Source organism: Silurus meridionalis, chromosome 21, assembly GCF_014805685.1.
Source record: "Silurus meridionalis isolate SWU-2019-XX chromosome 21, ASM1480568v1, whole genome shotgun sequence".
NCBI classification, from domain to species: domain Eukaryota; kingdom Metazoa; phylum Chordata; class Actinopteri; order Siluriformes; family Siluridae; genus Silurus; species Silurus meridionalis.
This window is the reverse complement of record NC_060904.1, coordinates 15,458,774-15,485,099: the sequence shown is the minus strand read 5'-3', so window position 1 is coordinate 15,485,099 and position 26,326 is coordinate 15,458,774. Positions and strand designations below refer to the sequence as shown.

At 39.2% G+C, this 26,326-nt stretch overlaps 1 protein-coding gene across 1 annotated transcript in view; it reads left to right on the top strand.

Annotated features, from left to right (window-relative positions):
• Window positions 1-9,569, top strand: part of iglon5 (IgLON family member 5) — a 151,689-nt gene extending 142,120 nt beyond the window's left edge. The window contains exons 5-8 of the mRNA XM_046877608.1: window positions 2,008-2,139; window positions 2,837-2,957; window positions 4,864-5,015; window positions 6,722-9,569. Of these exons, the coding sequence (XP_046733564.1) occupies window positions 2,008-2,139; window positions 2,837-2,957; window positions 4,864-5,015; window positions 6,722-6,822 (506 nt within the window). The 3' untranslated portion in view covers window positions 6,823-9,569. The remainder of the gene's footprint in view (window positions 1-2,007; window positions 2,140-2,836; window positions 2,958-4,863; window positions 5,016-6,721) is intronic.
• Window positions 9,570-26,326: the final 16,757 nt, after the last annotated feature.

The window sequence follows — 26,326 nt, the reverse complement described above, 5'->3', positions numbered from 1 at the left end:
TTAGAACATAGTAAATGTAGCATTGCATTCCACATTTAGTCCCAATTTGTTCTTATAATTTCCTAAATTGTTTTGGGAAGATGTTCCACTAGATTTTGGAGTGCGCTTATATATATTTGTGTTCATTATCCACAAGGGTGTTAGTAAAGGCAGGTACTGATGTAGGTGAGGAGGCCTGGGGTGCAGTCAGCGTTCACATTCATTCCAAAGGTGTTGGGATGAGATTAAAGCTCTATAGCAGGCCACTCAAGATCTTCCTATCCAAAGCATGTAAACCAGATCTTCAAGAAGCTCACTTTGTGCACAGGGGCATCGCCATGCTGGAACAGGTTTGGGTTTCCAAGTTCAAGTAAATGCAATTTATAGCACATCTAAAGACATCCTGTACATTTGTGTGCCTCCAGCTTTGTGGTAACAGTTTGGAAAAGAACCACATATAGCAGGAAAGATCAGGTGACCCAATACTTTTGGAAATATAGTGTACTTTATATATATAGGCCTCTCATTATATACTCTAACAGGTACATTGGGGCATGATCATGCAGGTTTGGTCTCCTAGTTCAAGTGAAGAGAACCACATATGGCTGTAAATTTCAACTTGACTAATGCTAGCCAGTTAGCAATATGGTTGGCAGGCTGCAAGTCATTACTGAGCTTCCTAAAAGCATTTGATGATGTTGCTTGCTATCTAGCAGAGTGAACATTACATTAAACTACCTACTGTACTGTTGAGGAGCATCTCAACTGGAGTGTAAAAGGAGGCTCTACATAGGACTTTCACAGCTGGATTTTAGGAATCTGACCGATTATTAGGAAACAAGTGAATTCATGGACCAAGCAATGCTTGCACCCTAATGATTGCTTGCAGTAATTTCTTCCTTGGTCATTTAACAACTGGCAGAAGATTCATGAGAGCAAAAAAATAGAATAAAATAAAAGCTTTTAGCATCATTGTGCTTTTTATCTTTTTTTTTTTTTTTACAAGCAAAAAGTCAGGCTAATTAGTTGCCAAGGCAACAAATAGAAAGAACAGGAAATAGTGACCATGTAAGAAAAGTGGGGAAGGGGAATAAGGGATAAAATGTACATTACAATAATAATTATTTTAAAATATCTATGCTCAGGTCATACATATACAGGATTTTGGATGTCGAAGAATATTTCTGGATGTTCTATGAATCCCGACATAATCGTAGCTGCAAGCAGAGTAAAGTGACATGCAACAAATTTGAATCAGGGCAGCCATTCTTGGAAACGTCCCTGAGGCATCTCGATGAGAATATTTAGGAAGATGAATTTGTTGTGCAAAAAAAGGCTCTTAAACAAAGTAGCAGGAGATCATCTTGCCACTCTTTGGCAAATTAGCATAAGTTCATAACTAAGATTTACACAGAACTTACTTGAACTTCTCCGAAATGTGGCTTGCAAAAACAATCCTTCAAACCAGATAGCCCCAAGAGACTGGATATTTTTTTACAACTTTCGCTCCACTAGCCTACTTTGGAGCGAAAATGCGTCCAAATTCCCGACAGCACTCGAAAGAAACTCACTCCAGCGTCCCTATCCCGCTTTTTCCCTCCACTTAAAATATGCTGCACCCTTTTCTATCCATCCACTCTGTCAAATCCTCGTAATAAACGTCAACTCGCCCCATCCAGCCTCGTTAGCGAAGTGCTGTAGCTCGTTTCGGAGCTAAATGACACTACGTCTACTCAACATTATTCATTTTGGCAACGTTTCACGCCGGCCACAGTCCAAACATTTCGATCGAGCAGCTAAATAAACCATCAATTAGGCCTATTGAGTTGAAATAAACTCATTTGATCAAACATGCTAACAGTGATTGAGAGGCAGCAGACGTTAATTAGCGCCATCGCGCTGGGAGCGGCGCAGGTTTATTATTAGTAACGGGAGCACATAAGGCTCAGCTGTTCTTTTTAGTGTCCTACTGGGTGGCTCCGACTTGACATTTGAACTCTTCTGTCTGTTTTGTGGGTCTGCCCACAGCTGGACGCACGTACGAGGGAGAGTTTCTGGACATCACAGAGATCAAACGGCATCAGGCTGAAGAGTTCGTGTGCATCACGAACAACGGCGTGGCACCACCGGATACACACCACGTCAAGGTCACAGTGAATTGTGAGTGGTTTCATACACACACACACACACACACACAAACCTGAACTAATTTTGCAGCAATCGGAAACCCTGTTTATTGTCACACTGTCCACTTTTGCATCATCATATCAGCTTTGTTTTCTAAAAATACGATTCAGCCAAAATAAGCTACGTAGTAAACAGTTGTTTAGGCTACATAGGAGTCCATTAACAGATAAAACACAAACAGAACAGGCATCTCTTTAATTCAGTGATATAGCAATGGATTTCGTCTCAACAGCAGGAAAGCTGGTCTATTATCAGCTCTTTCCCGGGGTGAACAAATCGTCAATTCATTAGCCAACCTACTAGGCCAGTCCCGGCTCTAATGTGCTGCCCAGCCCCATGCTACGCTTGCATGGGAATTCCATTAACTAGGTTAAAAAAAGCAACTAATGAAATTGAACTCAAAACTATAATGACATGCAGACTATGAAAAGCAAATGAGTTGCCTAAGCAAAACATCTTGCATTATATTAAGCGTTAAAGACGTTACTGGAGACTTGTTAGTGGTCGTAGTTGAGATTAAGAACCTTGTTCAAGGGCCCAGCAGGGGGAGCTTTGCTGTGTTTGAACTCAAGACTTTGAAATCAAACATCCATAAGTATCAGCATTATCACATTATCACAAGCCTGAAAGCTCTTCAAAACTAGGAAACCATTTACCGTTCTTCCTCCAGATCCCCCCATGATCACAGACATAAAGAACATGCCAGCTCAAGTTGGGAAGCCGGCCATCTTGCGCTGTGAGGCTATGGCTGTCCCAATGGCAGCCTTTGAGTGGTACAGGGACGACCGGAGGTAAGTATTTTACTTTGCCTGTTTATGTAACCAGCTGCTACCATAATTCAACTGGAATCTCTTGACAAATTTGACATATATTTTCTCCAATAATCTCCAATCTATTTGAGTTGGATCTCTATTTATTTTATATTTAAACAATATTATTGTATGTGTGTGTTGGCATTGAAGAGATAGAGGGTACGGGACAGTGACTAGCACTTTGTCTTTGGGATCTACAGCACCAGTCATTTTTCATTTCTTTGCTTATCACTTTTAGGTGCACAGGGCTTCTATTGGGGTTTTTTTGCCACTGACTGTCAAAGTAGCTCTCCAGTGCCGCCTACGAAATTGAAGAACTGAAGGAATTATTATGGTTTTCCCCCTGAAATATTTCTTTCACATATGCTGCCAGTCATGCTGAACCTTTGCACTTTTGAAAGACACTAGATTTTTTGGCAGTTTTATTTATTTATTTATAGGTGTAGATTTGTTCTCCATGTTAAAATCAGACTTTCTTTGACCATTGAATGGATTTTATTCACAATAGAAACATTTAATGTTGAAAATGTCGAACATGTACAAGTACGGCAAATCTCAGCAACACTGTGGAATAGAGTAACATTACATTTAGTGCAAACTGCAGTACTGCTGGAAGAGGTAGATCTTCAGCTGTTGTTTGCTTGTGACCCAGCTGTCCTGACATCAAGTGAAAGGTGGGTCGAACAAAGAAGAGTCACAAATCATGCCTACTTTGAGAGATGGTGAGACCAGTCAAGCAGTGATTGAGGATAAAGAGTGCTGAGTAAAATGAGTGCTGTGATAGAGGGGCACGGGTTCGTTTTTGGCTTTGTAGGTAAACGTGTTTCAAATCGGATATGAATCGCTACAGGAATCCTGTGAAGGGCGTAGCAGTGGGTAATGTGGAAAGCTAATCACTTTTGAACCATTTGACTGATTATTACAACATATGCTGCATCCTCCAACTAAAATCTTTTGATCAACCTTGTGTGTTTTAATAGGGGGCATTACCGTCCCTTTTTCAGTTAGTAAACATGGTGACATTTTTGTGGGCAGAGCTTAGGTAGAAGCAGAAAGATGTCCCTGACCACTTCATGAACGTTTTGTTAGTGTTTTTACACAATGACTGGACAAAATCTGATTTTATTTAACCATGTAAGGTCAAATAAAAACTGTCCAGGACAACGAATGTGATTTAAAACTTTAATGGATAAAACTATATTAGGGCGAACAACGATTCGGCACCGCAGTCGATGTAGATGAATACACCTGACGCACCTGGGTGTTGATGGTTACCCATGAAGAAGTATATATGCTTCTAATTCAGTAGGCAATTGGAAAAGTGAGAAGCTCATATCAGCTTACTATCTCCCTCGTGATCCTTGTGTTTGGCTAATAATAGTCGCAAATGTTAGCAAATGCAAATACTTCAACACACACCTAACACATAACATGGGCCTATTTTTGTTTCACAATTTCTGATTAGGTGGGCATGCACGAGAATTTTTATGAGAAACATTTGTGTTCCTTGTGTAGCTGACTCCGTGCTGGTTAGTACTGCCTGCCTCCAGTCTTCCTTTTGTTTTTGCCTCCAGCTAGCGCCATGACTGACATTGTTTTTATTTGTTTACTGGGTGGTGCTTCAATTTTAAAAATGTAAGTAGCCTCATTGATGCACGTGGGGAGCGAAGGCTGGTCTGTGTTGTCCGATCCAACAGACGAGCTCCTGTAGCTCATATTGCTGAAGAAGTTAATACTGTTAATGCTCGACGGGTCAAAACGGGGACCAACACAATATTAGGCAGTTTTTTTAAACTGAGACAATAGACAGTATTTTAAATTAGAATGAAGGTAAAACAAGAATGTACATTTCTATGCGCTCTCACTTGTGTTTTTTTTTTGGCAGACTGTCAGCAAGCGACAACGCGGTGCAGATTAAAACCGAAAAGACGCGTTCCCTGCTGCTCTTCACCAACGTCACTGAGAAACACTTCGGCAACTACACCTGCTTCGCCTCCAACCGCCTAGGGGCCACTAACGCCAGCATGCTTCTCTTCAGTGAGTACACACAGACACCTGCTTGCGCATACCCTCGAATTTCCAACTCCACAATGGTGCAGTATCAAGAGTGCATAAATACCCCTGGGGAAAACAAGAAGCATGTATGCTGTTGTGTTCTGAGGGATCTTCCAGTGCTCACTTAGTACCGTGTTTCACACAAAGGCACAGGCTTTAATATTACTTCTGGACATTTTTTAGTGATTTAAAGAAAGAAATCGCTGCCTGTTGTTTTGTCCCCAGGTTCTTTTTAAGCCCTCATTTTTTTTTTTCGTCTTGGCATTTCCTTTTTGCCCGCTTATTTCTCCCGATCCCGCCATTCGTTGGGCCGTTATACACTCTGTCGTTTATCGTCTTCCCATTTTCGCTCTCCGTTCTGTCCTGCTCTGCCACAAAGCCATGATTTCTCTCCCTCCATCCTTCTCTCTCTCATTCTGCTCCTCGCATTACCGCCCCCAGTGAGTGATTTCCCTCGCTCCCTCCTTCGCTCCTGCCACACTACTGCACATTACCATCGTAAGTGAGTCCTCCATCTCTCGCCCTGTTTCTTTCCCCTTTCTCTCTCTCTCTCTCTCTCTCTCTCTCTCTCTCTCTCCTATTATCTCCAGAGTTTCACCTCGGTGAGTCACTCGCTGTCATTCTCATACATCTTTCGGCTGATTCGTGCCGCCGCTTCCGCCCTCAGCTCTACCTTTTAGCTCCTCATCTTCAAATCCTTCATTTTTAAAGAAATAAGAACCAAGACTTTCACAAAGAAAGATTTAATAAAAAAAGAAAAAAATCTTCTCATGACAGAAAAGATTAAGAGCAGTTATGTTGAACAAGCAGCCAAATGGAGAGACGGTGGAATTAGAAATTCACTGAGTTTTAATTTTTCTGAAAAGAAATGGAAGTTAAATCAGTTAGCTACATTGCTACAGTAGCTATAATAACTTTCTAAAAAGTATACTATTATATAAATATACATTACATGCCCCTTGACAATGGAAATATTAAACCTGAAGCCATAAATACAGAAAATAAAAAGATGCTAGTTACTTGTTTATCTGTGCTAGCATGGCAAGAGGAAACTAGCGCAGTGATTTTGCTAGTTTGCTATCTGTTGCTTTTTTGTTTCTTAGTTTCACAGAAATATTTATATATATTTTCAATCAAGAAAGTGTATAAATGCTAACTGTTTTGCTAATATTTGATTGTGGACATTCATCCACAAGGGTGTTGGTAAAATCAGGTACTGATGTAGGTGAGGTGAGGAGGCCTGGGGTGCAGTCAGTATTCACATTCATCTCAAAGATGTTCAGTAGGGTTGAGGTCAGAGCTCTATAGCAGGCCACTCAAGATCTTTTACTACAATCCATGTATATCTTCATGGAGTTGGCTTTGTGCACAAGAGGCATTCTCATGCAGGAACAGGTTTGGGTCTCCTAGCTAAAGGGAAGGGAAAATAAAAAGAATTCTACCACATCTACAACACATGGCTGGAGAAATCAAGTGTCTTAATAATTTTGTCTATATAGTCTATCAGTTTAATCGCACATTACATGCACATAATGATAATAATAAGCTTGTTTTCCAAGGCAGTGACTTGTGCTGTATCTCAAAAGTGTAATGTTGTTCCAAATAAATGATCAACATCTAGTCATCTCTCTCCCTCTCCCCCTTCCCAGCTCTTCTGTCACGTTCACATCCCTTCCTGTCTCTTGCAGGGCCGGGGGCAGTGTATGGCGGAAGCGTGTCGCTAAGCGCCTGCCTATCGGGACTCGTCTTCTGGCTCAGCCTCTCCATCTCCGTCCTGCTGAAGGTCTAAAACGTCACCCCGCTTCGGAAAAGGAGTCTTTAAATGACGAACCCATCACTGTGAATAAAAAAAAGAATTATGCATTAACCCAGGAGCCATCTCTTTGCATCTTATAATCAAAATCCTCCTCCCTATCACCCACCTCCCCGTTCCCCTCCACCCCACTCATCCCATTCACACCAGTCTTTGGTACCCACTGGCCACTGCCTATACCACTTCTCCAGCGAAGGTCACTTTTCGATGTTCATAGCTGTTGTGGTGATGATTGTGAAAAAAAAAAAAAAGATCAAAAAAGATAAAAAAAGAAAAAAGATAAAAAGGTGTGAAGGTGCCGAGCAGAGCGCGTCGTTGTGTCAGTGTGCACGTGCTGGATCATGGCTGTATATTTGTGAATGCTGTCACATTAATGGTGTTAATGGGGAATGTGATATGTGATATATATTTGATGATGATGATGATGATGATGATGATGATGATCATGGTTAGGTAACCTTGTTAACAAGCCGTGGCAGTTCACCAGCAGGCCGCGCCTCAGTGGCCTTCGCTCTCTCGGATTTCTGAGCAGCAGAAAATTGTTTTTTTTTTTCTGTGAATGATGTCAAATCTCATGTGTGCTCAAGGGTCAACATTAGCATCGAAAGGGGGTGGAGGGGAAAACTCTTTTCGTCCCTATTCGTTTTTGCATTCGCTGGAGGTCTTGACCCAGGGCAAAGCATGTGACCCCAGTCTGGCCTTTTCAGTCCTTCCTCGGTCTCATCGCATTACTGCATCATGACCTTTCACCCCTTAGTGTAAATATATATGCAGCAGAGGCCACCCTATGATTCCACGCATCTGATTTACAGACTACATTTTCCATTTAGCCTCTCTGTTTCAGGCTTTGTTGGCTTGGAGGTTATGTTTCTAGTGTCTTTCCCGAGTCCCGCCCGATCCCACCTACCACCACACCCCCACAAAGCCGTCGATCACCCTCCCTTGTCGCTTGTTGATAGCATGTACTGGTTAGAGCTGTTCCCGTTGTGCCGTCCATCCAAGCCCGAGTTCCTCTCTGTAAAACCCTGCACTGTGTACATTTAATCTGCAAGGTTAACTGCTAATTGCTTTTTTTTTTTTTTTTTTGGTGTTAATCATGATCACGACTATGATGATGATGATGATGATAACAATAATAATGTTAATATGTGAAATCGATATGACGATAATTACATGTGAGGAAAAAAAAAAGAAAAAAGAAAAAAACAATCCCAGAGTCATGTGTGCGAAAATATTTTGTACTCTGCTCTCAAAAATATATAAATATATATAAATAATAATTATAATAATATGTTTTTTTTTTTTAAGTGTTGTGCTCTATTTTGCCATGAGAAGCTTTTTAAAAACCATCGTGATGAGCTGGAGCGCAACAAAACGTTGCTTGACTAATTCAACGCGGGGAAAAAAAGGAGGGTTTTGTTGCGGCGCTTACGAAAAGGAGCGATCCTCACGGAATGGGAACAATCGGAGAAATATAAAATAATTTGTACCTGAGTGTGTATTCTGAGTTATTTTTTTTAAGGCTCTGTACTGTATCGAATGTATGCTAACATTTCTGCTGTCTCAGCCGTTTTTCGCTGTAACATTGTCAGCCATTCTTAAGAAACTCTTCGGCCTGTTCGAAAAAAAAAAAAAAACCCGACAAAAAAAACCCCTGTGTGCTCGCCCCCTTCGTTCGTTCCTTCCTGCCTCCAGCCGCTTTTTTCGAGAGGGAGCCAAATTAGTGGGAAAATAGAGACGTAATTAGCGAACGGATCGCTAAGCGAGGGCGCCGTCGCTCTTCTCCTCATCCCTCCATCTGCTGAGGAGCAGAGCTCATAAATCAAGCTCAATCCCGGCGCTGACAGGGACCCTCTTCAAGGACGACAGTGTCTCGGCGGTGACTAATTAACCGCCACTTAAAGGCGCGTAGCGAAGACGCCGCGACCGCGTGCTCGGCGGCGCATGGCTTAGCGCCGAGCACCGGTTTTCCGCACGCGCATGCCGTATGCAATCTTTTACAACCATGGACACGAAAGCAAGGTTAGGAGTCACGCAAGTGCTGTATATAGCATGTTTCGACATCGTCGTGTCCCCCCCATAGCTAATTTTTGTCAAGACCAGCAATAACCAAACTAAAACATAAATGTCGATGAGTATCTAATTGGCGTAATCTGTTAAGTGTTTACCCGGAGTGCCATGCTAATCTAATCCTGAAAGTGTTGTGTGATAAATTAATGTCATGTATGTGATGGAAAGAGCTCTGACAGAGGTGTTTAAAAGGTTGACTGGCCTATATGCGTCTCCATACCTGTTCCATCTCTCTCTTTTTTCTCTATTTCTCTTTTTCTTCAGCTCTCTCGCGATCTCTCGATCTATCAGACTATGTTTTTTTTTCTATGGTGTACAAATCTGTACTGTATAGCCACAAATGCAACACACACTTGCATGTTTCATGATTCCCCATCCTGAAGATTTTCTCGTTTTGGGTTCAAATTTGAAGCACAAAAATATAACCTGGTCCCAGTGCTTTTTTTTATTATTTCTTTTTTCCTCTGTATCTGTCAGTCTTCGTCCTTTTTCTTGTTCACGACTGCGCTGCCCGTGTAAAGCTCAGCGATCCATGGCGAACCTATCTGTGCTCATGTTTTCTCCTGAACAAATAAGTAAACAACAACAAAAAAATACGATAACAAGTATGTCATGTTTCTCAATGTGGGTTATATAAAAAAAAAAAAGCATGTCAATGTTTGTTATGGGTGGATTTTCCTTTCAAGAAAAATTATGAATATGAAAAGTCTATGTGTGTGTGTGTGTGGGTGTGGGTGTAGGTGTGTAGGTGGTAAAGACTGACTGTGATATCTGGAAGATTAAAGTGTTTGTTTGATATGCACCCCCTTTAGAAAAAAGTGTGTGTGTGTGTGTATGTGTGTATGTGTGTGTGTGTGTGTGTGTGTGTGTGTGTGTGTGTGTGTGTGTTTGGGGGTGGGGTGGGGGTGTTGGGGTGAACCTGGAGGTCTGGTTTTGGGAGGGTAAAAAGAGGCTTGTAGGGCAGGAAGAGGGAGATGGGCCGGAGCTGACCAGACTCTGAACTCTCCCTGTATACATGCGATTAACTGGAAGACACCAGCTACAAATCAGCTCTCGGATCAATTTTTTATAAAGGCGGATTGTGCGTATTGATTTTTTTCCCCCTGCCGCTTCGCTCTGCTGCTTGTGTCCACACATTCCGAATGTTCTTCAATGCAAATGTCCTGCTAGTGTCCGCTAAGACTGATGGATAGTGCATGCTTTAGTAAGAGGTCTCTAATTGATTCACAAACGCAGCGATTTTTTTTCTTTAGCCACGTGGATGCTCACAGCAGATACAATCAGGGTGAGGACGCATGTCCGATCCGGAGGCATTTGAGCCTAAACATGTCTAATCAATAGACACCTCAAATTAAATGCATCCACTCAATAGGCACCTGCGTTTTTTACCTGTCCAATCAGGAGGTACCTGAATTAACAACTGTCCAAACAAGAGGCACTTGAATTTACATTTGCCAAATCATGAGGCACCTGAATTAACACCTGTCCAAAAAGAAGGCATTTGCAATTACACCTGTCCAATCAGGAGGCACTTAAATCTACACCTGTCCAATCAGGAAGCACCTGAATTAACACTTGTACAATCAGGAGGCACTTGAATTCATACCTGTCCAAACAGGAGGCATTTGAATTTACATTTGTCCAATCAGAAGACACCTGAATATACACCTGTTCAAAAAGGAGGCACTTGAGTTTACACCTGTCCAATTAGAAGGCAGTTTAATTTACACCTGTCCAATTAGGATGCACTTGAGCATAGATTTGTTCATTTGGGCACCACTTTAGCCATGTTGTTCAATCAAGAGGTACCTGAGCTTGCACATGCCCAAATCAATAGACAGGTGAATTTAAAAGTGTCCAATTAACAGCCACCTGAATTGACACCTGACCAATTAGGAGGCACCTGAACATACAAGGGCCCAAGCAGGCACCATTGTAGCTAACGTCCAATCAGGAAGAATACAAATGTTTATTTCAATAGACACCTAAATTGACAATTTTCCAATCAGGAGGAATCTGAGAATTCAATCAAGCACCACTTTATATTGTAGGTGTCCAATCAGGAGGTGCTGAAACATGTCCAGTCAAAAGATACCTGAATTTACATCTGTCCAATCGGGAGCCATCTGAGCACACAAGTGTCCAATCAAGTCCTACTTTATCTTATATGTGTCCAAACAGTCACCAGAAGTTTCTGTAGAAAACAGTCTTAAGTTCTCTGAATGGAAGTTAAAGGACCTTTTAATAATGCTGATGTCACTATTTTACATTTCTTTTTATTGATTTATCAGCTATTTCCCTCCCAAATTGAATTTTTTTCATTCACTGAACTGAAGTTAGTTCAACCAAAAGCAGAAACAGATTTTTGGGAACAAAACTAAATCGTAATTATCCTTAACTGATAGTACAGAAACATTCATTAGAATCTATTACCATCTATTAACAAAATGAATTTCGATGTATTTAAAATCATTAAGCCTTGAAAAAAACAAACAAGTTTTCCTAATCTTCTATTTGATTATATTAGACCTGCATTCAGGCCCTAAAGAGAAAATAATGGACCACTTTGTTTGGGGTTTGGAGGACAACAGCGAAACTGTTCAAATATGTTCAAACCTTCTACTCAGAACAGACCAAATTGATTTTTTGAGGCTTACAAGTGAGACAGGATTCAATTAAAGTAAAGTCCTTAGCAGCTGAGGGTTAAGAGTATTGCTTAAGGGCTTAATGGTGCCTTCCTGCCACTAATGGGATTCAAACTGACAACCTTCTGATCACAGATACAGGACTATAACCCTTAATCCAATATTAGGCAAAATGCATTATTTGTGATTTGACAGACAGGCAGACAGACAGACAGACAGACACAGTGGGGGAAATAATTATTTGATCCACTGCTGCTCCCCTTTACAAAGAAATGAACAGTCTAGAATATTTATGGTAGGTTTATTTTAACAGAGACAAAATATAAAAAGAATACAAATATATATATATATTAAAGAAAGGTTATAAATTAATTCGTATTTCATCAAGTGAAATAAGTATTTAATCCCGTACCGAAGTAGCAAGAATTCAGACTCCCACAGACCCTAATTAGTCCTGTCCCTTTAAGAAAGGACTCCTAATATCAACTCATTGTGTGTATAAAAGACACCAGTCACAGAATTAACCTCTTCCATTGAAACCTCTCCACCACCATGGGAAAGACCAAAGAGCTGTCAAAGGATGTCAGGGACAAGTTTGTAGACCTGCACAAGGCTGGAATGGGCTACAGGACCATCAGATTGTTACCTGCCTGTATGTTTTTGGTCATTGTCATGCTGGAAGACTATCCACAACCCCTTCTTCAGTGTTCTGGCTGAGGCGAGAAGGTTCTCCTCCAAGATTTTACAGTGCATGGCCCTGTGGTTCATGTAACCTTAGCAGAGAAACAGCCCCAAAGCAGAATGTTTCCTCCTCCATGTTTGACAGTGGGGACGGTGTTTTTAGAATCATATTCAGCATTTCTCCACCTCCAAACAAGGCAAGTTGATTTCATGGCAAATAGCTCAATTTTGGTATCATCTGACCACATTGCATTCTCCCAAGCCTTCTCTGAATCATTCAGGTGTTCTTAGGCAAACTTCAGATGAATCTGTTCATGTGCATTCTTGAGCAGAAGGACCATGGTGTGTTACCAATGGTTTTCTTGGTGTCTGTGGTACCAGTTTCCTTACCATCTTACATCTTCCTTACCCCATGAGCTGAGATTTTGCATGGAGCTCCAGAGCTTCGGCGATTGACTTATCTTGTATTTCTTTCATTTTCTAATTATATCGCAGTGGTCTCTTTTTCAACAAGCTTCTTGCTGATTGTCTTGTAGCCCATTCCAGCCTTGTGCAGGTCTACAATCTTGTCCTTGACATCCTTCGGCAGCTCTTTGGTCTTGCCCATGGTGGTGGAGAGGTTTGAATGGAAGAGGTTGATTCATATCACACATAACGGGTTGATATTAGGAGTTCTTTCTTAAAGCAACAGGACTAATTTGGGTGTGAGGGAGTCAGAATACTTGCTGGTTGGTAGGGGATTAAATACTTATTTCACTCGATTAAATACAAAATAAAAATGATGGTCTGTTCATTTCTTTGTAAGGGTATAAATTTAATCAGCGGGGAATCAAATAATTATTTCCCCCAATTTATATAGATACATTAATTACATTATTGATTATATGAGCTAAAATATTGGGACACCTGAATTTCCCACCCATATGTGGTTCTTCTTTAAACTTTTACCACAAAGTTATGGGCACACAACTGTATAGGACGTCTTTGGATGCTGTAGCATTCAATTTTCTATTCATTTAAAATAGGAGACCCAAACCTGATCCAGCATAACAATACCCCCTGTGCACAAAGCCAGCTTTTTGCACTCCATTGGTTGAAGTGGAAGATCTTGAGTGGCCTGCTATAGAGCTCTGACCTCAACCCTATTGAGCACCTTCGGGATGAATTGGAATGCTGACTGCACCCCAAGCCTCCTCACCTCACCTACATCAGTACTTGATTTTTCTAACACACTTATGGCTGAATGAGCACAAATCTTCACAAAACTCTAGTGGAACATCTTCCCAGAACCGTTTTATTACAGCAAATGTGGATTAAATGTGGAAATGGATGTTCAAAAAGCATGTAAAAATCCTATGGACAGGTGTCCAGAAACCTCTGTTTATATCGATTAGGGGAGATGGTGTCTTTGTAGTGTAGTGTAGTGTAGTGTAGTGTAGTGTAGTGTAGTTTAGATAGATAGATAGATAGATAGATAGATAGATAGATAGATAGATAGATAGATAGATAGATAGATAGATAGATAGATAGATAGATAGATAGATATGAATAGAAATATAGTATTTCTTTTTAGCCCAATAATAGGCAGTTTTACTGTAATTGTATTTGTATTGCTTGCAATCTAATTTTCTGTAGGATTATGTATCAAAAATGGTCAGCCATCAAACAAGTCGATTATTAATGTAAAGACACAAATAGTTTCGCTTTGAGGAAGACAGCAGGGTGTATGGATACCGTGTATCTTGAAGTAAAGATGAGATCTCTGTGACACAACAAAAGAAGCAAGTTTTTGTTGAAAGTAGCATAATTCACATTCTTTTCAGAGATAAGAGTGTTTCTTGCTGTAAGCAGTTTAGAAAATGAACAAAAAGGATTTTTATAAAATATAAAGAAGGAAAAACAAATGAAGAATACTTTGAGAAATTAGATAGATAGATAGATAGATAGATAGATAGATAGATAGATAGATAGATAGATAGATAGATAGATAGATAGATAGATTGATCTATCGATCGATCGATCGATCATTTAAAAGCAATACTTGGGTCAAAATTTCAATGTACACATTTTGCTAATTAGCCCAGATGGAATCAATCAGCCAGGGTATCTTCAATGTCTTCTTAGTATCATGTATTTAGCAAGTAATAAAGCAAAATTGTTATGATGGAATCAATAGAATATTCTATTCCATATATAACCTACTATACCATTCATTACCTAGCACACCGAAGTCCAGCTGCAGATCCAGCAGTGTATTTCTGTGGCTCTAATTGAGACCTCAGAAATACTGAGAAGCAGCCAATCAGTGTGCGGAAAAAACGAACAAAAGATGATGTGGCTCATTTCAGCCAATCACATACAGCTTTATGAAAAAGGTTTAGTTGAAGTCTGTTCATCAAGAAAGTCTGTTTTGACAGACTTTCATAGATTTGTAGTTTCACATCCCATCTCTGGTCTGATTAGGGAATTGTCAGTGTGGGTTGTTAAAAAAAGAAAGAAACAAAAACAAAGCAAAATGTATCTCTAAATTGCTTAAAGATGAGATGAACTGTTTTTCTCCATTCTGTACTTATATCTACGCTTTTAGATCTATTGATAATTAAACTTTGTAACGAAACCAAACTTTTGCATTATGATTAGAACCACAATCAAAAACTAGAAGGTTGTCATCATTCGGTCATGTTGCATTCATGAGAAACAAAATGAGCTAAATTGTTGTTTACACACATACTGTAATATGATGAGGACTTGAACTTACCAACATTAGTGCATAAAAAGTCTTCACAATGATACACTGGCACATGGGGTTTACATAGGCATTAGGAACTAATCAAGGACTGACATAATATAGGTGAACACACACAGGTAGCAAAGCAATAACAGGGGAGTGTACGCAGTGCAGTGTACACATATTCGGGCCTCACATCGGGGGCAACATTTCATGTAGTTTATTCTTGTATGTACCTCTTTTTTGGGAGGGGGTCACCAATCATGTTGTTGCATACCCCTCAGCAAATGTACAGTTGCACCCCTGAGTGGAATTGGACCAATAAGCTGGGGTACTAATTACCCCAACTACCACAATGGGTAAAAAAGTGTACGTTTTTATCTTAATTTAATGTTTAATTATCCTGCAATGAAAAAGACTTTGTGTGTATAAGGTTTTGATGTGTCATGTGCCATCTGCCAGTCATGTACAGCCATATTGATAATGTTCAGCTAATTATCCAAACATAATTCAGTCTGTGTTTTAACCAGACGTGGCTAAGGCCGTGTGTTCTCCTCAAAGCAGGAGGTGTTTCGAAGCAACACCGCTGTGTACAAACAAGCCTGTCACTCTGAATGTCAACTGAGCGTGTCGCTCGCCCACTGATTTCCTTCAGTCACACAGGCTGTAGCTTGGCGCTTTGGCAGTGTTTGGATCGAATAGGCTTGATGTAACGTCAGAGTTTGTAGGTGTTAACAGGGACCGGGGTTGGTCAGTGAGTCAAGCCCATCTTCCTCTCTCTGTGCCCTTTTGCCTCATCGGCTTCTTGTGCTCTGCTTGTCCTCCTCCCCTCTCCTCTGGATATCAGATTAATCTAGCAAACACTTCCAGATCTCCATTGTGGTCTTTCTGTAGTTTTAATGTGTGCGCGTGTGTGTGTGTGTGTGTGTGTGTGTGTGTGTGTGTGTGTGTGTGTGTGCTTGAGCATGTGCATAAAAACATGTGAGGTTGTGCGTTCTCTGACCTTGATTGATCATGACCTACTTCACATTCCAGTTTTCTACAAAGTTCAGTGTATTCTCTGCAACATCACCGAAAAAAAAGAAGGAAAATCCAGAGCATTGTCTTCCACCTCAACGATTCCTGTGATGTGTTTTAGATATTGTTTGTTTTTTGGTCATTTATTTTTTTATTGTGTCTGGGTTTCTGTTTTTTTTTTTTTTTTTTCAAAGTCCATAAAGAAGAGAACAAAGTGAAGGAATTAAACAGAAGGGGAGAAAATAAAACTGAATTTTGTTTTTAACAGAAACTGACACGTGCCTTCATTGTTTTCCCCTCATGCTAGTCTGTTGTGGTTACTCAAAGACAGGAAGAGTGGCGCTTAGGCAAGAGGCAGTTGCTTCAGAAACAATTTCACGGTTGCAGATGGTCACTTATTTGCTTTGACAACGAAGTGTGCCGCTTTGTGTGCCGCATGTTTAAAGAGTGAGAGAAATGAGGACCCTGGCAAGGAGAGTGAGAGGCTGTGGATATTTCAAATCGCAAACACTGAGCCTTCAGGACTCTCCAGTGAGATTCAAAGGGAAGAGAGAGCATTTAGTTCTAATATAAATCCACATTTTAGAAATATACACTATATGGCAAAGTTGTGGCCACTTTTAGCAGACCATAGGATTCATATGTGATTTTTTAACATCCTATTCCACATTAAGTATCCATTTTCTGTTACAATAATGTCCACATTTCTGGGAAGATGTTCCACTAGATTTTGGAGTGTTTGTAAAATCAGGTATTGATGTAGATGATTTGAGGAGGTGTTAATAAGGTTGAGGTCTATAGTAGGCCACTCAAAATCTCGACCCCCCCGAAAATGTCGAAACCATTAGTCAACTTGTGAATGATGATCGTCGGAGATCAACCAACATGATGTCACTCGCCAGATTTTCCAAAGATGCACATCCGGCTCGAAGGTTCCCATTTTGACACGATTGCGGAGATCCAGCATGGTGCTTGAAGCGTCTCAAAACTAAAACTTCCAGTACGTATTCCAGAAGTGGCAGGAACTCTGGAAACGCTGTATTGCTGTGCAAGGGGAATATTTTGAAAGTGACAGTGTGTAAACGTAGATAAATAAAGTACTTTCTTGTAAACAGATCTAGTCTTTGAACTTTTTGATACCATCTCATATGGCTAGAAAAGTCAGGGGTTCCAATACTTATGTGCATATGAGGTATATTATTATTGTTTTTAAAAGCTTTCTTTTATGAGGGTTCCAGTAAGAATCCATCAAATCCGTAGCTTTTAAATTAAACACTAACATAATGTTTTGCATCATAAATAATTCCCTATATATTTATCCTTAATGAGCAAGCCAATAAAGATGGTGGTGTGGAAAATATCATTCTTGATTGTATGAGGAAGAAACTAGACTAACCCATACTCATCTGTATGACACTGAATGGTCATTTATTATACCTTCATCATTCCCTAAAAGACACTTGAGTGCAAATTTGTAAATGTCAATTGTATCCCTGAGCAATATGTTTACAGTCCAAATCCTTCTTCATGGTTTTTGAGTCTAAGCCTCCGCAGTAACCTCCTGGATTTTTTTTCATGTGGAACCAAACCTCAGCTGCAGTGTGGTTTCCAACTGATAAAATGCCACCAAGGATGGATAATCTATTCATACATCTTCAGTAACCTCTTTATCCTGGTCAGGGTTGAGGTAAAACAAAACAAAAACTATAATGAATGAATATCCTGCTCTCAACAAGGATGGAGTTCCCTTTCGAGTTGGGTTCCCCTCAAGGTAGTTTTTCCTTGCCATTGTTGCCTCTGGCTCATTCATTGGGGGCAGTGGATATTATTAATCTATTTATTACAGAAAAGCTCCTTTGTGATAAGGTTTATTGTTTAAAAATTTTGTTGGTTTTCATATTGCATTGATCTAGCCTACCCCAGGAACCTTCCAAGCATGATTTTGGTGGTTAAGTGGTTAAGGCGCTGGATTACTAATCGAAAGGTCGGGGGTTCAAGCCCCGGTATCGCCAAGCTGCCACTCTTGGGCCCTTGAACAAGGCCCTTAACCCCTTTGTGCTCCAGGGGCACCGTATCATGGCTGACCCTGCGCTCTGACAGCAGTTTCCAACCAAACTGGTATATGCGAAGAACAAATTTCACTGTGCTATAATGTATATGTGACAAATAAAGGCTATTCTATTCTATTCTTGTGATAACATAACTAGTAAGCTACCACTTCCTTCATGACTAATGTAATACAGAGTGAGTGAGACTTCAGGCCACGTAACAAATGGTTTCTTGCATTTAACTTGTCATGCGACACTCAAGACATAAGCTTTCTGGTATTATTAACATCTAAACTACAATTTTACTGAAACTTATCAAAGTCAGTCAAGCAAAAGCACAATTTGTTAGATTTTAATTCTTCTTTGGAAACCATTACATAACATTGTAGTAATGTTTTGTTTTGAATAACAAAGTCATCACAGAAAAAATCACAAAAAAAAATTATTTTGCAAATCGACAGGAAACGTGGAATGCAACAAAAAAATTGTGTACAGATGCTCCCCACCTTATGAACAAGTTACGTTCTAAACAACCATTTGTACCATGGATTTCTTTCGTGAATTGTTACTGTGTTTGTTATTGACTACGCATATCTCCTAATGATGTAAGAGCTTTAAATACTATCAAATAAACAATAAAATATACTAAAACAAAATAATCTAAATACTGTATACAATACATTGTATGAAGTAATAAAAAATAATACAAATCAATTAAAAAAGCATTCATTGTCCGGGGTCCAGTGCGCATCATGTAGACTTGTTACCGTCGACGACTAGCTAGCGGCGGCTCTCCTTCGTTTTGAATTTTTTCAACTGCGAACAAATTTTTTTGAGCACAGGTTTGTTCGTATTTGATAAAGTTTGTAAAGGGAATGTTCGTAAAGTGGGGAGCATCTGTATTGCAAAATATGTAATAACAAAAATCTAGGTTTTTAAATATAGTTACAGTTTTGTACCCCAGTGATCATCCCAGGTTAGTGCAAAGTTCCAGAGCAATACAAATTGGGTAAAGGTTACCAGAACTTTCTCTGAACCATTGCAGGTTGTGACAAGTTATGGAAACATCAAGGAAAGGTTTTTTTGAAAAATACAAGCTAGACAATGAATCAGGTTTAAGGTGTGACTTAAATACTAGGTCTCATAAACAAAAAGAGTGACACGTGCAAACAAGCAATCACTGGAGTGCAGTGGTTGATAGTAAACTGCAGAATTTAGTGCTAAATCCGGACAAATTTTAGCACAAACAGGATATAATTTGGCAGTGATCATTTCTTCTTCAAAGATTATTTCTGGCTTCCAGCTAAGGGATATAAAGCTAAAATACTATACTAAACTGCAGTCCTATAAGTACTCAAGCTACAGCAGGCTAATATGCACTTTATTATAACCCCAGATAATAATAATGTTTCCAGATTGTTCCCAGAAGCCGAAACTACAGCTTCGAACTCTATAATCCCATTACCATTAATGTCAATGTTTGCCAACAGTCATGACATGAATTTTTTCATTTGGAGAGATTAAAATATTTTTTTGGTCATTATGGTTTGTCATCGCACAGTCCAAGTTTTCAGATGGTGACCCAAATTCGCATCAACTCCGCTGAGCATTCGCTTTGAATCGAAAGGCCAGACTGCCAATTACGAACGTTCACATGGTGTGAATCTTGTCGGAATTGCAGGCATTTTTTTTTAATCAGTCCACACATTTCAGGGGGCCAAAAGTAATTGGCTGCTTTATTGTATCTTAGGACAGCTGGGTGTGGGTGTAGTTACGCTACTGAAAAAAGTCTCCAGGTGATTGTGGGTGTTTCTGTGTATCCATTTAAACAACACGAGGACCAAAGAAATGTGACATAATGTGGCAAAAACGGTTCGTACTTAGTAAAGGATCAAGTAAAAGGCTAGACCATTTAAACGCTAATCAGCACAGAGTTAGGACAGTTAGCAAGAATGACAAAATGTATATGATAGACATTCTTGTAAGGTTATTTCTAAGTAATTAGCTTTCCTTATTGCGCATTAGATGTCGAATGATAATTAATATCCAATGTACAATATAGACTTTCTGTTGAGTTTCCTTGCTAAATAGGACACGCTAAGCAAAGTCGCGTCACAAATTCTTCACTCTGTCTCTTTATAAAAATCATTTAGCGTTTCATTCCATGGGAAAGACAATAAAACGTGTTTAAAACACAATCCTCGTGCAATTAAACAGTTGGCTAACGCACCAAAAAAAAAAACCGCTCTGACCGGATTGACATGCTCTCCATTATGGTTTTTGTGGGTTTCTATGGCCTCTCTTTGCATGTGTGTGACTTTGGATTCGATTTTCGACAGAGCGCCAGGTTTCCATGCGTTCAGAATTCATTTATACGCTTTGACTAATACTACCGCTGTTTTGACCATGTGCCAGGAAGCCATGGAATAGCCAGGAATTTCGTTTCAATAGAGAATGAGAAAATAAAAATAAATATACAACAACTGCATGATCTGCACAATTAAATCGACAAGAGTGATGCATTAATGGATTTCTCATGGATGCTAGACCGTAGTAGGAGTGCGGATGGCATTTGGAATGTGTTATTTAACTCTTTTAAACATGGCAATCTTGGCATGTTAATAACTTCGTATTGCCAGGAGTAATGATGTTTTATCTTATAAAGCCTGAGTTACATTTCTGTTTGTTCTCCTGCTTTAAAATTCTGTCAGCTGTCTAATTGATATCGCTGAGATCAGAGTGTAGCAAGATATGAAAAACAGGAAAAAAAATGTATGATCATGATTAGATGATTCTGTACATATCAGCTGATCTGAAAAGTTAGCAGCTAATTGCACTCTAAAGCCATATTATCGTGCTAAGTATTTCTGTAGCTAGCTACACTATAATGGCAACAGTATTGGGTCACCTTTTCAATAGTCTGGTATGTGATTTTTGTTCATAAAGCACATTTGAAGTTGAAGTTTGAAGTTCACAAATTGTTAGCGCATCATGGTATACGGTCAACTCTCCTCGAGTCACACTGCTAAAGCGACATCGCCATGACTTACACAAAAACTTCCCTAGTTGGATTGTTCCTCCCTGCTGCCTCAGATAATCACCTTCCATCCCGGTTGAACAATCCACAAGTAAAGCACATGGCGTTGTATCTAATGAGCTAGTCTTTAAGAGGAATAAAGTGCAGTCGCATGTGTCCTCCCTCAGGATGCAGCTCATCCCTCCAATAATAGCTCGAGCCCGAGCAGAGACTGGTGACATTTCAGGTGCTGCTGTTCCATGATGTAGCTAGGAAACGTTCTAAAAACAACATCCTGACATCATATTTTGAGAAAGTCAAATGAAAAAAAGTGAGACATTTCGCTCGATGATCTCTGGGGATCCGAAAACACACGGACGAGCTTCAGGAGCGATAAGCGGAACGTGATCGTAGACATGCAAGACCTATTTAAAAATCCTGCCTTTGTATCTATTAGATGGGAAATAATTTTTGCTTTCTCTATCTGGGTTGAATGAGTGTGGGAGAAGGTGTTTTCATGAAGAAGGTGAAGATGAGCTGGGGGAATATGTTAGGTAGAGAAGATAATATAAAAATGTCTATGATGATTGGTTCATTTATCCTGGTCAAGGTCATGGTGGATCCAGGAGTCCATCCCAAGAAACAGTGTGAACTCTAAAGATGGATTATTAAAGCCTATAGCAATTAATTCATAGGGTTTTTTTTGTTTGTTTTTTTTATAAAAAAACACACAAAGGTCATACTTTTTATAAGTTTACATTTACACATGTTAATGTGGAATGGCAGTAAAACAAGTTACTTCCTGTTTTCACTAGCACTATAGCAGCTGTACAGATGATCCCTTTAGCAGCGTCTTTACTTTTTCCTCTTTCTTGAAAGATTTTTTATATAAAATTTTATCTTATCATGTAACTAAGAAGCAATAAAAAATAAAAAGACATTTTTATGCTTTACAAATGTGTCACAAAAACATCCATAACAATGGATACTCCTTCTCTGAATATAAAATAAATTAATAAAAAATACTTCACAATATCAACTACTATTAATATTTAATAATAATCGATTAGAGATTTAATTACAAGCAGAACTCCTCTAAGAGCAGCTGTCATTGAAAACAAATCAACCCCTTCTGACCATTTAGATTCACTGAATTAAGAATTCAAAAAATTATAACAAAAATAATGAGTTTTAATTTAAATCCAAATTTAAATAGAAATTAAAATGAATTTTATAGTGCTTTTAACAATGGATGTAATAATTATTAAACAAAAATGTAATATAAATAAATTCTGGGGTGATTGTTGTGGGAAAAAAACTCCTTAGATGGTATGAGGAATAGAGGAACCAGACTCAAAAAGGGAACTCAACCTTATTTAGGTGACACCAAGAGTGTGATTATAAATGATTGTAAATTTTTATACAGTCAGATAAAGTTATAGAACTGGGAGCAACTAAATTCGCTAAATATCTGAGATCATTATGGATTCAACACCAACTCCTTCATGCCAGAGCCTTTAAATGTTTAATGATGTAAAAACAGAATATGTAGAATGTTATGTTAAAAGTCTTGATTAAGCAGTTGTTTATCCTCAAAGTCTAAGGTCTAAAATCTTCATGAAGTAGAATCCAACTGGAGCTGGAACATCTCTAGATGGCTCAGAATCCTTGCAGCATCGGTATCTTCTCTTTGAAGGTCGGAAATCTTCATCAGAAGGAACACAATGGCAGCTGGTACTTGGATTAAGATGCCTTAATCATCTCGTCAAGACCCTCACTGATGTAATGAACATGTTGATTTTTTTAACCAATCTAGAAATAGTTCTTAAGGTTGCAACCATTATTGAGATCATTTCTGAGCAAAGACAGTGGCTGTTATGCATGCTCTTGCCTGAGGTTTTTTTTTTTAATCTTCAATCCGAAGCGCATTTGCTCTCTCTGCTGGTATTGACGGGTAAAGAGAGGAAAGCTTCTGGGCCTCCGGTTGAGGAAAATGCGGAGAGCATGTTTACATGTATGTGTTTGTGAAGATTCTCAGTGATGGTACGGCCAGGAAATATCTAGTGCCAACAGATTTCACTTGGAAGCAAACAAACACATGGACAGCTGTGCAGAGAGAATGGACTGAGGTCTAGACTGACTAACTAACTAAAAAATCAAAATTCATTATAAACTACATAATGACAAAAAGGTGGGCACTAACGAAATACAAATACTTAGTTTCTTTACTTAGGTACATTTTTCTGGTATTAGTACTTTAAAATTTTTCTTGTAACTTTTAATCATGATCAATAGTTTTTCTTCGCATTGCGCATTTCTAGTTATTGCATCGTTTTTTCAATCTACCACTGGTGTACCACTTCCTGGCTCTCACACACCACAGATTTAGTCTAATTTACAAAGCTCACAATGTGCATGGCAGAAGGTAGTAAAAAGTCTGGGGTTCATGTGGATGAGACAGAGGGAGTCAGTGATGTAAACATGACTGAGAACAGAGACATTCCTTATCATCATCATCATCATCATCATCATCTTTTCTCTGCTTGTGTTCTATATGGTGGATGTTCAGTCTGGAAACATTCACTGGACAACAAAGGGTTAAATTATTTTGTATTAATATATTAATATGATGTGAGGTTCAGTTTCCAGCATGACACTAAAGGTAGTAATAATGGCTACTTTTTACTGAAGTACGTCAGAGCCCAAACTTCTTTACGTTAAATTGAATGAAAAACTTCAGAACTTTAACTTTCACCCTTTTAAACATGAGACTCTGTACTTTTTGTGCTCTAGAACAGCGGTCCCCAACCTTTTTTTGCGCCACAGACCGGATTAATTTCGGACAATATTTTCACGGACCGGCCTTTAAGGTGTGGCGTATAAATACAACTAAATAAAATGATACGATCGCCATAAAAATAGAATTTTCTAAATATAATAATAGACGTGAATCCTTTGTTTTTTGTTCATTTTGCTCGCTTGGGGGTTTGAATTTAGCGGTAATGTATTATGTGTTAGCGGCCGGAGCCCCTTTAAGAAGGTAATGCATCAAGAGTGAGTCATAGACAGATGTGGCGGAGGGAATCCGGTAATTTTCCAAAATAAAACATCGTTCACAATCAGATAATAAATAAAATGGAAATAATAAGTTATATATTCTTTCTGTGCGGCCTGGCACCAATTGACCCGGGGGTTGGGGACCACTGCTTCAGAACATTTTCATATTTTTGTTTTGTTTTGTCAAAATTACGAGAAAATTAGGAAAGCAAGAATGCATGTCCTTTTAGGACTTTCTGAAGTTTCTAAAGTTTTATGAGAAATCATTTGTCAGAAAATGTATACAATATATAACAATTTTCAACACTTTTTATTTATTATACCAATCATTAAAAAAATGAATGGGCTCCTCCCCAGACTGTTACAAATGAACTACAGGTAGCCCCTCACTAGCTTTATAGATAGGGACCAGAAAAGTTTTCGTAAGTTGTTAATTCATAAGTCGAGACGTGTGAAACTTACGTGTCTCGGTCCCACAATGCATGCATGCCAGAAGTTCTTCTAATTCTTCCTTTGATTGCGGCATTGTCAAATCTGAAAAGCACGGATTTTAAAAGTTTTCTTGAATATATTTTGATTTCCTTTGTTTGTTTGTATTTTTGGGTGGCCATGGCCGTGTTTGTATCTCTGAAAATTCGTAAGTCGGCCGTTCATAGGTCGGGGGCTGATTGTATATGCAAACAAACCCAAAACAGGATTCAAGGTCAAGGTCAAAAACATTCAGTGGGTCAGACGACCAGCACACATAATGAATCAGCAGAGTTAAGGAGGGAAAGTCTAAACCAGGGACTTGAACACAGAAATAACTAGGCTTGGTACATCCTGAGAGCAAGAGCAAACAGAGCGTAAACTTCGCAAATTAATAAATGAGAGTGCTTTAAATACTCCTTTAAATGAGTGTGTGTGGGAATGAGTGTGAGGCTTGGGTTTTTGTAGGCCACACGGGTTGCTTGGAGTTAGAGTCCAGCTGAGACCTGACATTACTAAGACAAAATAGATTTATTTTTGGTCTAGTCTATGTGGGCTATTTAACCTGTGTGACGTTTGCCGTATTTATAGACGTCTTCATAAAGATATTTTCTGCCTCTGGTCGAATTTTCACCATGATGAAACTCTGGCTATTGGCGCTTCCGAAAAATTCAGGAAAGATGGATAATGTAGCATACCGCACTGTGTGTGGAGGCTAAATATTAGCGCCAAGTGTATTCCATTACGTTTGGAGTTTACCCCATGTGCAGGATCTCTAATGGGAAAACAGTGTTCGGAATTCAACAAACCACTCCATCTAAGCTTTACTCATGTTTATTCATGACTCTGCGATTTTTTTTTCCTGCCGAGAACACAGAGACTTACAAGGCAGTGAAGACTTGCTCCAGGCAATGTCAACCTCTATGCAAATGAAAAGCGTGCTCGGTGGTTAACCGCAGCCAACTTATTCATCAAAAAATTAACCATAATTTAACCCTGAGCTTGTTCTCAGTTAATCATTTTTAATTGCGCAAATGCGAGGCAGCCCCCAGATGTAATCGCAGGCTTGGCTTAGAGAGGAACCCGAACGCCTTATAAGCACTGTATACATCGAGCAAACACAACAATATTGCTTGATAGCAGAGGCCCTCATTGACCCTGTATGGTCCACTTAAAAAAAACTGTCTTTTATTACCTAGTGTGAGCGTTCAGGTGTGTTAAGAACCTTTGCTCTGGATTATTCTCATTGGACAAACCAAATGTAGCACAGTGTAGAAAAAACACATTGAAAATAAAAATTCTTAATATATGTGAATATTTCTCAAAGCTTTTGTATTTTCAGTTCTGATAATAAAGTATTGGTTCTATAATCCTAGCTTGTTGACCAAAATATCTGTTTGTAGGCGGTGCTAAAAATAAATTTTTCTGACAATAGTATTGGGACACCTACATTTTTTTTTACCATATGTGGTTCTTTCCCTAACTTTTACAACAAATTTGAAGGCACAGAAATGTATAAAATATGTACATGGATTACAGTGGAAGATTATGAGTGGCCCGCTATAGAGCTCTGATCTCAACCCTATTGAACACTTTTGGGATAAAGTGGAACGCTGACTGCTCCCTTCACACCCTACATCAGTACTTGACTTCACTAATGCCCTTGTGGCCGAATGAATAGAAATCGTCACAAGCGCACTCCAATATCTAGTGGAACAACTTTCCTGAAGAGTAATGTTACTATTAAATT